We start from the raw sequence: 17345 nt of genomic DNA, 5'->3' as shown, positions 1-17345 counted from the left end.
GTCGACTTGCCTCGGGGTCACTCGCTAAGACACTATGTTGCGGTGTTTTCTGAGGTTACACCACAGCTGACGGCTTGTGACTTGTGCAGGAAAAGCACTGACTGACTCCTCTGTGTACTAATCCAATGAATGAACCATTCTGATGAATGCTTTAACTGCCATTACCCGATATTTAACCCTCTTTTGTGTGAATTATTGAGAACCGTGGGTGCACACACCACATGGTTTCGCCATCTGTCCGGAGCAGGGCTTGAAAGGAATGAGAACATTTCAGTAGAGCTACGGAGCCAGTGCACTCTGGATGGATTGAGCAAAAGAAAAGTCTAAGAGGTCTTAGGAGGTCTGAGGAGCCCCCCCCACCCTCAACTCTCAATAGATAGCAATAAGTGGGAGGGTGAGCGAGGTTACTGCGAAGCCCCAAAGAAGGGAAAGACATTGCGTTAGAGAGATAACAAAGCTGTGATGGGGCTGAAAGGCATTTCTTCTGTCTTGACCCTCACTGTCATAGTGACTTCACCCTCAGGTTGGGCTCCTCCTGACAAACCCTTCATTCAAGTCAATGAGAATCAGTTTGAGAGCATACAGTGGTTTTCCCCCCCATGGAAACCTTCATCAAGCTTGTGGCAACTCTGTACTTAATTAACAAACAATACATTGCTTTTATTGCAATATTCACAGTTTTGCACTTTAATAAAAACAAGCTTTTGTTTACTTTAAAACAATATTACACTCTGTTCCTTATTCCCCGGTCACACTGAGCTGCAGTCATTTATATTCATGGACACTCATGTTCGTCATAATTACCTTATCTAGGGAGTTTAATCTATATTCAGTTGCATACATAATCACTTAATATTCATATTCATGTGGCACTTGGCAGATGCTTGTCTGTAGTCCTGCATGTGCCTGCATACATATTATATTATGGGCTGTAAAGAGTGTGATCAAGTAGGAATCATGGTCTCAACCCCTCTCAGCTCTTGCACTGTACACAACATGAAAATAAGACACACACACACTATCTAGGATTGTTTTGTGGTGTAGTCACTGCACTTGATAACAAGTATCCCTCCCGCTGGCCGCCGAAGAAACATGCCGGTTGTTCCAAAAGCTCAAAGTCGCAGCAAATGGGATGGAAAAGAAGAAAGAAAAAAACACCCCCTTGCACCTAGTCTAATGCTCAGCACAGCCTCATCCATCATTCTGCTTCACGGTGCACATTCACCCTCCTCAAAGCTCAGCATCTCCATTGTAAATGGCCTATTTTTTGCTGAATCTATGCAAAATATACAGAGCATTTGCATGTAAAGTGGAGAATGTGGAGTGATTTGAGATTTTTCTTTGGAGGTTTAGATGTAATGTTAAATATTTCAGAATTTTAAAATGTATTTTCATATCTGTGTCTCATAAGTGTGCTGGCCTCTTAGGTTTTTATGTTTAGAAAACACATCACTTTCTTCACTGTCCATTGCTGCATCTCCTCTTTTCAGCCTCTGTCTCTGTAAGTCCCCCCCCTCCCAATAATGTCAACTGGGCTCTAATTGGCCGATCAACTGGCCAATTACAGCCCACTCTGTTGTGATTCGTCATCCAGCATTTTCTATGAGGGGGAGGAGCTCTCTTTGCCACATTTTAAGTTTGCAGAACTTAAACATATACAACAAACCTGAAGGAAAGGGAAATCTGAAAAAAAGCATTAAATATGTCCTCTAATAGTTTTCAATATAACTTGGTAGAAAGTTGTGCCTCTTTACCTCCAGGGACTGCACATAACCTTCCTGTGGGTCACAGAGAAGGGAGGAGATGCGATGGTTGTTCCTCATACAGCGAACGTTGGTGTCCCTCCACAACGGGAAGATCTGTCGAATGATGGTCATCCTCCCCAGAGAGCTGTGGACCAGCTCCATGATGTCGGCATCACTCACCTCCTGAAAATGAAGATAACACGAGGAGTTTAATAAGTATTTCCCCTTTATTATAAGTGTAAAGTGCAGTGGCACTTTTTATTAGATTGGGATTTGAGTGCAGCGGGGAATCGTGACACGAACCATTTCAGTTTCTGAAAAGCAGTTTTCTGAGAAGAAATTTGGATTAGTCACAAAATCTCTGTGGGGGATTGTGTTCGCTTCTTAGCAATTAAAGCATAGGATGATGCACTGGGGGGCAGCAGAGCGATCAGTTATGAGACAAAGTGAGGTAAAGTGAGGATAATTCTAACAAGGCTGCGTTCAGTGCAGCGGTCTGCGCTCCAACCCGGCCCACGGCCCGTGTTGAATGTCATCCCCCTCTGGCTCCCATGTGTTTCCTGTCTCTATCAAATAAAAGCAGAAATGGCCACATATAAAGAAATACAAAAAAAAAGGCTAACAATTTCAAATTTTAACAAAATTTTTAGGAAACAAACTAAAATGGACCAACCGTCCACTTTAAATTCAACCAAGCTGCACGAAACCGCTCACACTCAAAATATGAGTTCTCTAAAGCAGCCTGATTTTTTCGCCATCATGATCAATGAATTATTCACGAGGGAAATATGAGAAAATGAGAAAAAGAAAAAGCCCGGATCCAGCCCAGAAGTTAACGTTATTTTTTTTATCCATCCACCAAGTTTCAATTGCTCATTAGGTTTTTCGTGAGCCTACTAAAAACAGCAATGATAATGAGACTAGGGTTGAAAAATAAATTTTGCCCAAGTTGATTTAATGAATTTTATTTTCTCTGCTGCGGTTTGTTGGACATAAACTCACTGCACATTAACAGTGATCATCTTAAAGTCAATTCACGTATAATTCTGTCCCGGCATTCAATAATTTCAGGCCCTGAGCTTCACCACAATCAATTCACAATAAGATAACGGATCCATGACCATGAAGTAAACAAGAAACATTTAGCAGCTAAGGGTGCCATTAAGTTTGGTCACAACGTCTTAAAAGAGCTACATCAACCAGGCAGTTCTTTCTATGTTGACGTAACCTGTGACTTGGCATTTTTTGTAGTTTTTAATATCATATTTTTAAATCAATGTGCCGAAGATTAGAGCCTGAAAAACAAAAACAAATTGTTCTGCTCTTGACTGTCCACCCATTCATCATGTATCCCGCTCGTCCCTCTGAGGGTCGCGTGGGGAACTAGAGCAAATCCCAGCTGACTATGGGAGAGAGGCTGGGTGCATCCTGGACAGTTTGCCACTCCATCACAGGGCTGACACACAGAGACAAACACTCATTCACTCTCACATTCACACCTACGAACAATTTAGAGTCACCGATGGACCCAACTTCAATCTGTATGTCTTTGGAAAGTGGGAAGAAGCTGGAGTACCCAGAGAAAAACATGCAAACCCTGCTCCTGAGTCTCATCTCATAGTAAACCTGCCTGTGTTGTTATTCACATTTTACTGACAAATCAATGCATATTTCAAGTATATCCTTCACAATAATAGTGCGGCTGATCTTTGGGGTTCCTGAAAGGACCGATACATGTGTGGAGGGTCAGACGCGATTTATCCTGTTAAGGGCCCGATCGATACGCAAGAGGGAACGAGCAGCCTCCTGGTCTCCGGGGCAGGACGCTGGTCAATGCTGAGGCAGACAGCGAGTCTCCCGGGAAACGATAGGTTCATACGCTATCTGATAATAAAAGATGAGAGGGTCAAAACTTAAGCAGCTGTGGATTGATATCATTTTTCAGCAAACACCTGAATCCATGCTCTCCATCGGTTTTCCTTATCAGACATTCTGATCTTTCCCTTTCACATCGACCTCTCTGTTGTTACTGCCGGTCTCTGTCCTCGCTCACTGTTCTTCCTCTGTTTCATCCATGTCGTTTTTTAATTGCTCATTATCTTGCCACCATTATTACTCAGTCTTTCTTTGCATGTTATCTTATTTCAGCTGAGAGACAATCTTGATTTTGTTTTACATTATTTGTCCCTTTGTTTAGTTTTCACGTTAAGATCTTGTGTCATATACATGTTGTTATTTTCCATGCAACACCACTTTAGGGTGAGCAAAACGAGTTGACAGCATGAGAGCCAGTATTCCCTGTAATCTGAGTTTAAAACGCTCCTCAGGTGATTCCACCTCCGCTTGTTTTATCCTCTGGCTTCTGACTCTTCACAGTCAGTCAGGTGGAAAAAAACATTAATATTCATGAGTCGCCGTGACACATTAATCAGACGAATTTATGCCGCACGGTTCACGGAGCTGAACCCTCACGTCCAAGCTAATAACTTCCAGTGCCACCCGGTCCGAACGCGTTGTCAACATCGCGGGTGACATCTGTGTCATACGCTGAGCCGGCGGTGACACCGACCAATGGGGCACGGACGACGAAATGCGAGGCTTTAAAGTTCTGTTCCAGGAGAAAGTACAGACCATTAAGTCATTAAGGCACTTTGATGTCTTTCACTTGTGCAATGGACACGGAAAAATGATCTCTAGCAATCGTACCATTAGTACATAAAGAGAATAAAAACTATATGTATCAAGGCTTTGGACTTAAGTGGTCGTCCTGTGGTTTTAAGCACTAGAATCACTGGAGAAACATTATTAATCTCACAGAGAGCAGGTTATGATTATTAACAAAAAAGGACATAAAGAGACTTTGTTATGGAATTATAGCCTCAACAGTTATCACACAGTCGGTTCAGGTGCTGAGCTCCTTGGAGGTAAACCACTCCGATTTCTGTAAAGTGAGTACAGCACAGACATGTTTCAATGACAGCCGACGACCAAAATACATTAATCAAATCAAGTTCAGCTGACAGATAAGCTAAATGATCCTCTTTGTGCCGCTCAGTCAATGTTATTAATCTATTCACCATAAATAAATAAAAAATAATGTACCCGTAATCATGACAGCGATTTAATTAGAAGTTAAGGTTTTTGAAGCTGCAGGCGACGGAACTGAGAAGCAATGCAAGTCAAGGCGGAAGAACAAGGCACCGTGTGTATGACATTAATTTGAGTTGTTCTTTTCATTCACGTCTATGTTTATGCGCTTTCAGTGGATTGTTGAGAAAAAAAAGCTCATTAGTAATTTAGAAAATAAGCTCAGGATTACTTTATTACTATATTTATCGATTTATCTGATGATAGAAGCAAATAACTGAGGTCCTGTTGGCTTTTTGCACTTAAGGTATTGATTTGAAAAGGTATCACAACGTAAAGTAACACAACACACAACTTTTTGTGATTTGTGAGACTGACAATTTTTCTGAGGTTTTAATTTTCAGTACATTAACCCTACAATTGAAACGTTGCAAATTGTGTCCTGAAAATGTAAAGTACAATCATTACTCCTTTGCCTCAAACATTTAACACATACATGGGCTAAACAAGTAACTTTCTCTCTCTATATATTGAAAAGTTTCTTTACATCCAGTCACAATAAACCAGATCTGCAAAAAATGTTATAGGTTAATAATTAATTTCCCCAAAAAGTGTCTACAAAGATAAAATAATATAGAATTGTTTTAGATTATAAATCTACATACGAAACACAACAATATACTATGCAAGTGATAAACAGGACTAAAATTTGATATTCTATGAAAATGGTCAATAAAAAGTGAAAATATCTTTACTGCTTCAGGTTACTGTGCAACTGCAGAGTTGAATTATTAGTTTTTTGGTGATTGTTAAAGCCTCGGGTCGATATGTTATGCTAATGATGATTAAGCTCAGGTTTTACTGGGCTTTGGTAATAATGCTCTCACACACTGCCTGTAAAGACTAATCAGTAAAATAAACTCATCACAGCGTCAACTCTGGAATAATCTCTATAAACAGACTCTACTTGTGAATATGCAGAATCTGTCGGGATATGATTTTGGGGCCTTCTGGTTTCTGGTGCTGGTTTGACCAACTGCATTTGAGCAGGCTTTGGTTGTCCGCAGGTAAAAAGTGTGTGTGTGGAGCAAAAGAGGCCGAACACATTGACCTAAATGCATCAGCTATTGGGTTTTCAAATTATCTGTGTTCATATGTAGATTAGCTAAAAGGTGCGAAACATCCAGTCGTCTATGACGTCTCTCAACCCCCTTCACGTCTCATATTGCTAGTCAGACTGTAAACAGGGTTCAGCTAATGGAAGACTTGGCCTGAGTCTACACCAGAAGCCTTAAAATATTGTCCTTTGCCCCAAGAGGCAAATTTGTCGTCAATGATGGGCTCAGAGGTCGTCTCTGGAACACGATGTCTGCGTCTGAACGTCTTTAAACAGACCGAAATAGAATCGTTAGGGCAACATGTGGGACATGTACCTGAGGGCGTCACATCGTCATTTTTTACAATTTCTGTGAGCAGCCGTGGAAGTGAATAAAAGCTCCATAACTTCCTGTCTGTCGGCAATGACGTGATTACTCTGTGAAAAGAGGCAACAACTACAGCAGCATGTAGTATGATTAAAATGTCTTATTGCTGGTTAAACTAATTGAAGCTGTTCCATTCAGTTTATCGTCTGTATGTACGTTTTCATGCATATTATGATTCCACAACTGAACAAAAGTCTGGCTGTTCACAGTTCCTAAGTGCTGCAAAGGAAGGATTTTGAATGAGACTGAAACAAAGAAAGGACCATTTACACTAGCATGTGGTCTGAGAAGCTGGAAACTCGATGTAATTTCATATCAAATTACACCTCACAGCCATCAACATAATGATGGTGCGTGTGGTTTTTTTGTTGTGAGTCAGACACTCACCGCTCCCGCAGAGAACAAGAACAATGAGGAGAGATCACTAAAGATTTTCTTGAGAAGTTAAAAATCTATTTACGTTCATTTTTATAAGCCCGGTGAAAACGTGTAGGTCATCCCATTACACAGCCTTTGTTTACGAGACCAACTGAGGACGTAATGCACAGAGCGGCCCAACTGTAAGTGCAGTGTAAAGATGTTCTGTTGTTATTGGGTTTTATTGCTATGATGGAACTTATATTACAGTGTGGAGGTGCGGGCGGGGTTCTATTTAATTAAACATGCAGTGTGTAATTTGAATTGCCCACTTAATAACCTCAACTCCAAGTGACTAACGGTAACATTTAGATAAGGTGGTTGGTAAAGGGAGACTCCTGTCATGTGCTCCTTTAGATTTATGACCATGACTACGGACGTCTCCTGTGGTCACCAATTGTGGGTTAGTACATCATTTTTTGACATCCGAGTCGAGTTCCTGGCTGGATGCTCCTCGTGGTTAATGATACGAAGGGCCGCACCGGCGAATCCCGTGTTTTAATAAATGCAATGCTACTTTGAGCGAGCAATAAGCTAATTGGAGGAATGGAGGAATGGCTGAAGCAGCGGCGGAGAGAGCGTCAGTAGAATAAGGAAATACCCCGGACATCAGTCACATCACGACTGTCCTCCTCGGCTCTCGCTTGTCACAGCGGACCCCGCCGCCTAATCCATCAAACATTCTGAGGTGTCACCACTTCGCCTTTGAGGAGGGAAAAAACTAATCCTCCCTGCATGTGCAATCCATCTGAGTCCAGTAGACGGTGTCAGATGCAGATAACCTTCTGCGCGCGAGCAGCTGCAGCACGCCGGTTCAGTGGGTGGTTTTCGGGGAGACGTACGCCTGCCTGTCATCCCCCCCCCGCCCTTCTGCTCAAATCAAGTCCCGCAGCACTTCTTACACTCGAATTATGCAGCTTCTCTCTTTTTCCTACAGATTACTTTGGTCATTTGTGTGTTGAATAACTTTCATACCCGTAGGGCTCATGAACCGTGTGTCATTCAAACCCACTCCTTTGGTTTTAAAAATGCATCAGGGCTCCAACTACAACTAAGTGCTGGCAACTGAGGAGAAGTTATTTTGAGAGAAAAAGTTTATTGTGTTACGCTCAAACTTTCGTTTTTTTCTTTACACAGTCGTTCAATTTTACACATGACTGTTTTTATAACGTCGTCTGGAAGGAGTCGTGTTAAGTGACATTACAGAAAAACCTGCATTTCTTGAGGATGTCAAAGTCCTGTAGCATTGAACCCATTACGGTATTGTTAAAACGTAGAGTTACTGCATGAACTAAATGGCTTTCATATTTAGGTTGTTGCTGTGATGTGGCTCCTGCATTTACGTTTTCCATTCATTTGCTTGTTGCAAACGTCTCGGCCACTGTAACCGTGAGGTTTGAGATCACCTGGTTAAAAATCAGTGTTACAGATCAGTTATAACCAGGAGCATCTGTCTACAGGAACCCTGCAAATCTATAAATCCAATAATCCCACTCTGATCCCAGTCTCATGTGTTAAAGGAAATTAAAAAACCCTTGTGCACTCTGCGCCATCAGCCATGTAAAGAGCTGCTTAGCAATGAAATCACAGGCTAATGGAAACAAAGTAGATTTGTATTCCTTTAAATCCAGTTCCCCTTTAGAGATAAGCAAGAATTATAGATACATCTTTCACAGGTAGCTACTTGCCTGAAATCCTTTTACACGATTATGCTTGTTGTTGGTGTAAGTATAATAATTTAAAGGAGAAAGAGAAGATGGTGGTCTATTAAGGGGCTCTGAGGTTTCACATTATTTTCCTCGGTACATGAGAAGAGCTCCGGAGACCGACATCTGTGGAGAAAATAGGTCGACATGAGTTGTAATTGAATTTTCTTGTTAGCCTTTTCAACATGTCTCCGTTATTCTCATTTCAAGGTGATTGTCAGCTTCATGGGCAGTTTATCCTGGGTGATGAAATGAAAGGCTGGCATAGAGAGAGAGAGAGAGAGAGAGAGAGAGAGAGAGAGAGAGAGAGAGAGAGAGAGAGAGGGAGGGAGAGAGAGAGAGAGAGAGAGAGAGAGAGAGAGAGAGAGAGAGAGGGAGGGAGAGAGAGAGAGAGAGAGAGAGAGAGAGAGAGAGAGAGAGAGAGGGAGGGAGGGAGGGAGGGAGGGAGGGAGGGAGAGAGGAGAGAGGTCGGAAAAGATAAACAAAAATGATTGTGAGAAAAGAAAACCGACTTAAATAAAGAGAGCAAGAGAGAGGGAGCGGGGAGGAAAATGAAAAGTATATATTGAGGGATAGAAGAAAGAGAAGAGAGAATAGGGGAAATTAAACAGGCATATTAGTTCCTTTCAACTGTTTTACCAGTGAGACAGAACTCCACAGTGAGCCACATCACATCAAACATTAGGGATGTGCTATAGAAAGTAACACGCTATTAGTTCATACTCCACTGAGTCTGATGCAATTAAAGATGATGTCTTGGTGGAGGTCTGTGAGAATTGACTCAGAGGTATTCGTTTGAATACAGCTTCAGTTATTGGTTACAGTATATATATATATATATACATATACTATCATCTTGTTTTAAAACTCTAGATGCATTTTGGGAGAAATATGGGAATCAGAAGTTTACACTCACAGGGATTCTGCTGTAGCATGTTTGTGCAAAAGCATATTTATAAAAATAATCAAAGAAACATTTTAAACATATGTACAATATGAAAGTTAGATGTGTGCAATTTCAATATGTGTGTATTTCAAATGTCATCGTCACTGTCACACGTATCCAATAAACACTTTGACTTAAGCTGCCAGACACACAAAGTTTCAAAGAACTCCATGTCTCCTTCTCTGTGGTAAATCAATATGTGTTGTGCGAGTGGTGGAACACACGGTGAAAACTATGTAAGGAAAAACAACAACACAAGGTCGTTTATTCCATGAAAACTCATTACTGGCTAAAAATGAGGTAATTTTGGCTGCCAGATAGCAGAAGCTTTCCGACACATTGAGCCTCATTAACTCTTGTAAATCAATACTTAAGCCACTGAAATGCAGCATGGTGAATTCCTAACTAAAGCAGAAATGACAACTTGTTGGTTAAAGTCTAATAATGTGCGTGTGTGTTTTCAACTTTTGTGCACAGAATGCATTTAGCACACAGTAGCAGAGTGTGCCTCCCCTACAGAGGCTTATTATCTCTGTGGGTGCTGCCCAAACAACAGGAGCATCTGGGGCAACGTGCACATTAATCATGCTCTCCGGGTGATGATCAATATGTGCCATGTTTTGGGTGGCGGTGGTGAGCACAGGTTCAGATGTTGTGAGGAAGTGATATTTCATTAAAATGCACGGACTATGATGTATGTGTGTGTTGGAGACAGAACTCCTATTAGGCACGGCAAGGTAAATCAAGTGGCAGCAACGTTTTATCCATTGGCTCTTCGTCCCCTGCTTTTAGTATTGGGTTAAAAGTCCGATGACTCCCCCCCCCCCTCATCTCCAAATCACTTTGAATCAATTGAAATGCAGCAGCGAGGCACTAAGGCTACAGATGGGGTCGACTGCTCTGTATTCACAAAGTGCACCTGAATTTTGTGCTGTTATAGCCACTTTAGAAGACCATTTAGGTCAATGTCAGACACACGGAGCCCCGGTGCTGTGGGGGAAGAGGCACACTAACATCAACAGCTAAAGGCAGGGCAATTATACAATATCAAATAATGGCACAGTCCCTCAGGCAGCCAAGATAAAAAAGAAAATAAAAAAAAAGAATGATGTGCCGCTAATCTAATTGGATATGAAAGCAAACAGTGACAGGCTTACAGGTTTCCATGTGTCTTGTGTGTGCCTTGGCAGCATCGAGACTCTGTTTGACAGAGGCAAACTGACAATGAGGTCTAAATTCACTCTGTTGCAAGGTGCATTAAGTGTGTGTGTGTGTGTGTGTGTGTGTGTGTGTGTGTGTGTGTGTGTGTGCGTGTGTGTGTGTGTGTGATTGGCCTCACCTCATTGGCATAGACCCAGTGACTGTCCTTGGATGCCAGGTTGGTTTCCACAGCCTGAAGTGAAAGATAAAAAGGGGAAAAAGAACATTTTAAGAAACATTTACGTAACTTGTCAAGATCTGTGGTCCAATATACATATTTACTGACAGAACAAGCTCCGTGGTTGCTGCACAGCCTTTTACACAGACAACAACTGTGTATACATTTTGTACAAAGAACAAAACCTGCTGTGTGAACAGTTATGTTGTAGTCAGAAATTGAAGGTAATCATCTGCATACAGGGATATATCTATCTCTTCTTTATGTATCCTGCAGCTCTGCTGTTGTAGCAAAGCTTTTCCTGTCTGGAGTCTTTGTCAGGCAAATGCAAAAGACAAGTTACACCTGGTGACAATAAATATGAACTCAACGTGTATGTGAAGTGCATGTAAATCCATTCAATGACGTAAACTGTCTCAGTATAGTTGCCGTTTCCACACACGTCCATTTAATTATTGAGTTCTTCCACCTGTTACATTCACTCACCGACACCGTGCTCATCAATAATAACGGGTGCAGAGCAAAACGCCAATAACGAATCGATATTTTAACCTTGGAACCGTCATGATTTGATTTGAATTATCTTCTCTTGTCCAGGTTATTCTCATCGAAGGAAACAAGGACCATAATTGCAATGGTACATCTTGTGCCCTCACCAAAATAAAGCTGAACAGAGCCTCTAATCGTTTTATAGAGGTACGGTGTCATTTTGACGAAATGGTTGATTCCCGTCTCGCATAGTGAGTAAAAACTATTTCAGACAAATCCCATTTGGTGAAGCCTAAAACGAAAACTTTGGATCCAACACATGCTCTGACGCTTTGGTGCTGCAGTGAATATTTATGAAATATCTGCAACTATCAGGCTGCAAGTGGCTTTCAAATGTGTTAAAGGTAGAGAAGAAAGAAAATATGTCACTACTGTGTTGCACAACCCCCCCGGGCACGACGGAACACTGGAGGGCTCCTGTATGTGTGAGTGTGAGTGCGTGTGCAAGTGGGCCGATTGTTTGCAGGTGCGGAGTAAAGCTGGATTTAGAGAGAAGAAATGAAGGCTACAGTGCTAAAGGTAGATCTGCAGGGGCCACTTTAGGCAAAATGTGAACAAAAACAAAGAGCGGAGACAGACAGATGAAAGTGAACTGCAGTTTCCTCCGTGTGTGGGTGCATGTGTGCGGCCTTCTGGAAATAAAGAAATAGTCTTAGTGCTTCACGCTTTCAGTTATGGTTACCATCGTTTAATGCACTGTGTAAAAAAAAAAATCCTCTTGCAGATGGTGCAAGGTTGATTCTTCAAATGGAAAATTACATTAGCACACGGACCATCCTTGAAACAGATGACACAATGGGTCTGCTTGATAGGAGAAATAACTTTACAAATTTTGCCATCAGTAAAACACGGTGTGTGTGAAGCTACGACCTCACAGGCCCCGACAATTGACTGTAAAGCTTTAGGTTAAATACAAAAGATCACCGTGGGGGATTTGTAATCTGATGATGGAATAATATCAGCCAAATCCAGCCGTGTGTGACTAATCCATTAATTCAAATTATGATAATGTCTCCCTGGTCCGAAAGTAGAACCTGACAATGAGAACCATTGTCTGCCTTGAAGAGCAAACCTTGACATTCAGGAGAGCAGACAACTCCTTGAACTGCACTCAATGTTCCAGACAAACTCTGTCGGATGCCATGACGGCAAAAACAGAGTAAAATACTGTAGTGTGGGTTAGTTAATGTGTACCAGCTGGGACGCAACGTTTTCGCTGAAGCCTGTGGGCACAACAGAGAGGTTCAGCACCAGTTCACAGCACAACGGAAACACTGACGACTTCCGACATGCGAGAGAGAGAAAGCTTTGTTGAGCTAAATGCTGTTTGTGAGCCGCTGTTTAACCTCAGCGCTACGTGGACGTGACAAACACATAACTGCTGACACACTGAGGTGTTTGAGAGCCGCCCCGACGGACCCCGAGCTCGGCTGGATTCACGGGCGATCGCTGCAAGGTCACTCTTTGTTACTCAGCCTCGCCATTTTTCTCCAGCGTCAATCTAAGAAAGCGAAAGTGAGAACGACTACTTGAACCGCGTGAGAACTTGAGTTTTCCTGCTTAGAAACAGACCAATAAACCGAGTCTTAACATTCACAGCCTGTTTTGTTTCACCTCTATTTACCAATGGACCCTATAGTTCGGATTGTACTTCACTGAAATCGTGAGACAGGATTTTAATTGAAAAGAAGCCCTGAGCTCTGAAATCACAAAGCCCAGGTTTCTCTATAGGATTCAAAAACTTGCAGCTCTTAAATACAAAATCCCCTTGTGTCTAAGTACAGTTCCAACATTATTCTACACAAACAGCGCTTCTCTAATCGCACATAGTCCTATTTCAGTTGAACTAAGCAAGGATTTTCCCATTTGCTTCAAAATTTATCACACCAAAGCCCCAAAATCCATTTGAGACCTTAAATGCTATCGACATCCAGGCAGAGTAATTTCGCCTTTGTGTGTTTTCTTTCTTTCCTTTCACTACAGGAGATGATGTAAGAGTGAGACTCTGGCGAGAAACAGGGTTTTGGAGAAAGAGGCACAGTCGAGAGTCTGGAGTGACATCTGAGAAATATTCTATACTGTTGATACAGCCGAAGCACAGCGACAGTAAGATCTATAATCTGAGAGGCAAAGTACCCCGGGCATGTTCTTATGGAGTAGCGGTGCCACAAAGGCAGCCAGAGAATGCCAACTCCAATTTAAAAGTGACAGCCAAAAAGGAATGGAAGGGAATTGTGGTTTCGAAGGATGTGGAAAAAAAAAGGTGGGGGCGAAGGAAGGAGCTGAGCACGAATCTTCTGCTTATGAAAATGACAACAAACATGTTTTAAATATTTCAAAACCGTCATTGGAAAGCAAAGCCGATTTGGATCATTCACTCATTTGCTGGATCGTCAAGTGCAACCCAGCTAAAGCTAATGCAACAGACCTGCAGTAAATCTTGAATTGTAATGTTTATGGTGATTGTGTTTAATTACGTCGTGTTAATACTTATAGATCCTATTATTTTGTCCATCCCATTTATATCAGTGAGAGTAGTGAGGGTATAGAGAGAAACAACACAGCTGAACTCTATAAGCAGAATTCTGTATATGGTATATACTGTATGTATGAATGTATGAATGTATGAATGTATGCATGTCCCAGATGTCTGCAGCTACACAGCTGTATCAACCATTATTTAGACTTACACAAGATAGGCATAAATTAACAACAGACTTATTTTTAACTCATAATATATATGGTCCTGTGTTTTTCTATAGGATGTAAAGCATCTTTCACCCACGGCGTTTCTGCATAATTACAGAACAAGAGTTTGCTGCTCTCATTAAAGCAACAACCATGAAAACATCTCTTATGGTTGAATTCATTGTATTTGCAGTAAATAGAAACAAACCAGGGGCTTGAATTAAGTCAAAAGTGTGGCTACACAGGAGGCTCCACTTATTAACAAGAGGCCATTGTTACATTACTTTATTAATCAGCGAGTGAATAAAACAGAAGTGAGACGACCAATTAAGCTAAACAGCAAAGTGAATTGCTAATTATAATTATCGTTTGTGATCATTAAACTGGTTGCTGCTAATACGCACAGTGTAGTACAATATCTCTATTTCGCATTTATTGTATGAATTCCAACTGTTGTATGTCTACTCGAGCTGGACTAAAATCTGCTCGTGCAAATTGAAGTTAAGTATAGCGCAAAAAAAGGAGTAAAGGAAAAGGAATAAACTCAACAATGACATACAAGATCAGCTCTTTCGAAACGAGACACTAGTTTCATACCATAAATCTTAGTTACTCAATGTATCTGTGTAGGAATCGTCACCGATCTGAAGCTGTAACTATGAGAGGTGTAGAGATTTATCGATTTTTCCTTATAGATACAAGCTACAATCTACACATCCGAGCACAACCTTGCATTTCAGAAACACATTTCTCTGGCATCTCTGATTCAGCAAATGAAATTACAATTGAGCAAATGATTAATTTAGTCACACATTTAAAATAACTTCATAAAAAGTTATAAAAAGTTATAAAAATGAACAGCAAGACCTTTGTGGCTGATTCAAACTGGGTCTAAATCACAGGGTGCAGTATCCTTAGTTCCTCCAGGGTTGGCGACAAGAACTGTTGATTGTATATCTTGATACAGACCCAACATCTGTCTGCTCTTCAAATATATATTTATACATATAATGAATACATTCAGGCACTGATTGTAATTATTGTCGTCTCTGAAATAATCTCAGGATGCAGCGCTGGCTGTTTTTCCCTCCGACCCTCTCTCACTCACTCCTCCTTCTCTCCGCTCTTCAATGACCAGGGATTTGTGCCTATTTGAGGCTAAGCACCAGAGTTTTAAGGTCAGGTCTTGGTGCCTGGCAACCACAGGCACTCGGTTGTTTTGAAGTGGGTGTCTTTCATGGAGTCTCAGTATTTGGTTATCATCTGAAGAGGGTGGACAATCAGGAAGGTTTTGGCGGCGGCGACACTTTCTGTGTTCTTCCGGTGTGGGGTGATCACAAAGACGCCAGGAAGCAGTAATGAGGTCTGTCATAAAAGATTCACAACAGTCCCTCTGAACCCAGCCTTGCCACTGTTGCTGTGGAAACACATCTTCACACCACTTAATCTGCTCCATCAGCACAGCAGAGAATACAAAGGGGCCGACAGCCCTGAGTATACCTTCAGACTGGTACAGACAAACATGGTGCACATGCAAATATCTGAATTACGACCATATGGGTTAAAGTCTGGACTCATCAGCACCACGTCACAATCAACTAATCCTCGAAGCCTGATTGATGCAGTAACGATGCAACCAAGAACAATGTCATTCAGGACACTGATGTGCGGTCCTCAGGTGATAATCCAACACCTGAAGAAATCTCTTCTGACTTTCCACTGGCAATGTACAAGACCAGGTGGCCAGGGCCAAGACGATGGCACGTGTGTGATGCATTAAAAACAAATCAGGACTCCCATCTGCCACGGCACTGGGGCTGCTAGCTGCTCTCGGCATGTACTGTAGTCATCTTCCCACAGGCTTATGCTACAGCTATTAGCAGAATAGCTAATGCCCCCGCTAGGAGACTCAACAGTTGGCAAGTTGGCACATTAACCTCATTACAGGAACTAAAATTAGAGGAACCTTAGCTCCATGGCTGCAATGCACTGTTCCTACTTCTTATTTATTACCCTTTATATAAATATGCTTTGCTTTGATAAGAAATGTTTCCCAATGATACAACTGATTATAAAGTTGCTCCATCATCATTTTTGCTCTAAAACAGAGGGAGGCTGCAATTAGAGCATGAAAATATAAAACACTAGTTATGTGTTACAGTCTGTAGTGTTCACCTAATTATTGAATGTGTGTTTGTATTGTTAAATTACTCTCTAATAACCAAAGAATAAAGGAAACTGTGGAAAAAATTGGTTTAAGTAAAGAAAATCGTATTATCACAGCCTCCTCCCTAAAAACAACTTGACGTCTTGGTAACACGATCATTTCTGTGCTGAAGACATCTCGGCGGTATGTAGTCGCTGCTCTTTAATTGTCCCTCTGACACATTCCCTCTGTGCTCGGCTCCCTGGATGGCGAGCTGTAATGTGTGAGGAGGATTTCTGGCAGTAACATGATTTAAAAAAAAAAAACGAGGTGTGACATTTCATGAGCGCCGCAGAAGACTGAAGAGTGTCCCTTCCTGGGCAAAGGGTTTGAAGCAGTTGTTGTTTTTGTGCAGTGAGATGGACATAACCGTGGCATGGACTCAACCCACCAGCCCCAGAAATACTTTGAAGCAGTCGTACAAGGAGGCGAAGAGAAGAAAAGAACTTGTTATTTTCCTCTGATGCCATTCTAAATTCATCCTCTGAGGCAAAAATAACTGCATGGCATTAACAATATGGTTATTGCAATACTTCCTGTACAGCCAAATTGATTGATTGATTGATTGATTGATTGATTGATTGATTGATTGATTGATTGGTTGATTGATTGATTGGTTGGTTGATTGATTGATTGATGGGTTCGGGTTTCGTCCATACTTAGACTCAAACTACACAATATCCAAGCTCATAATTGAACATACTGCATTGTGCCAGGTTGTCACACATACAGCTGCACCAAATCTTAAGCTCAGACTTTATGAGCCAGCCTTACTTTGAACAAAATTCCAACATAGTTAGCATTTTAACAAGACACTAAAACACACTTCTTGAGCACTATATCGGAGCAGAGGAGGAATTACTTTGCATTTCTGCGGGGTGCCCTCAGGGAACATTAACCAAACCCCTGCACCTGGGGGAAATTTATGTTGTGGATCTTTGATGATATTTTCAATTGAATCTTTATTGCACAGCTGATGGTTGTAATTAACCAGGATAATTACCAGGGAACAAACTGATTATGTCACCAAAACTTACTTTGCTCGTCTGTGACAACAGTTACATCACAAGGACGAGCAGAGAGATATAGATATAAAGGCAATGGGCTGTAAAAATAACACACTGGAGAACACACGCCTA

General features: G+C 41.5%; 1 protein-coding gene across 8 annotated transcripts in view; it reads right to left on the bottom strand.

Annotated features, from left to right (window-relative positions):
- grid1a (glutamate receptor, ionotropic, delta 1a) overlaps window positions 1-17345 on the bottom strand; it is a 212975-nt gene that overhangs the window by 31283 nt on the left and 164347 nt on the right. For all 8 annotated transcript variants that reach the window (XM_034608468.1, XM_034608470.1, XM_034608474.1 and 5 more), the window contains 2 exons: window positions 10725-10778; window positions 1755-1928 (listed from right to left, as the gene is read on the bottom strand). In XM_034608468.1, coding sequence (XP_034464359.1) covers window positions 1755-1928; window positions 10725-10778 — 228 coding nt within the window. The remainder of the gene's footprint in view (window positions 1-1754; window positions 1929-10724; window positions 10779-17345) is intronic.

This window comes from Hippoglossus hippoglossus, chromosome 15 (genome assembly GCF_009819705.1).
Source record: "Hippoglossus hippoglossus isolate fHipHip1 chromosome 15, fHipHip1.pri, whole genome shotgun sequence".
In the NCBI taxonomy this organism is placed as follows: domain Eukaryota; kingdom Metazoa; phylum Chordata; class Actinopteri; order Pleuronectiformes; family Pleuronectidae; genus Hippoglossus; species Hippoglossus hippoglossus.
Note: the sequence above shows the minus strand (reverse complement) of the source record. Positions and strands in the feature narration are given on the sequence as shown.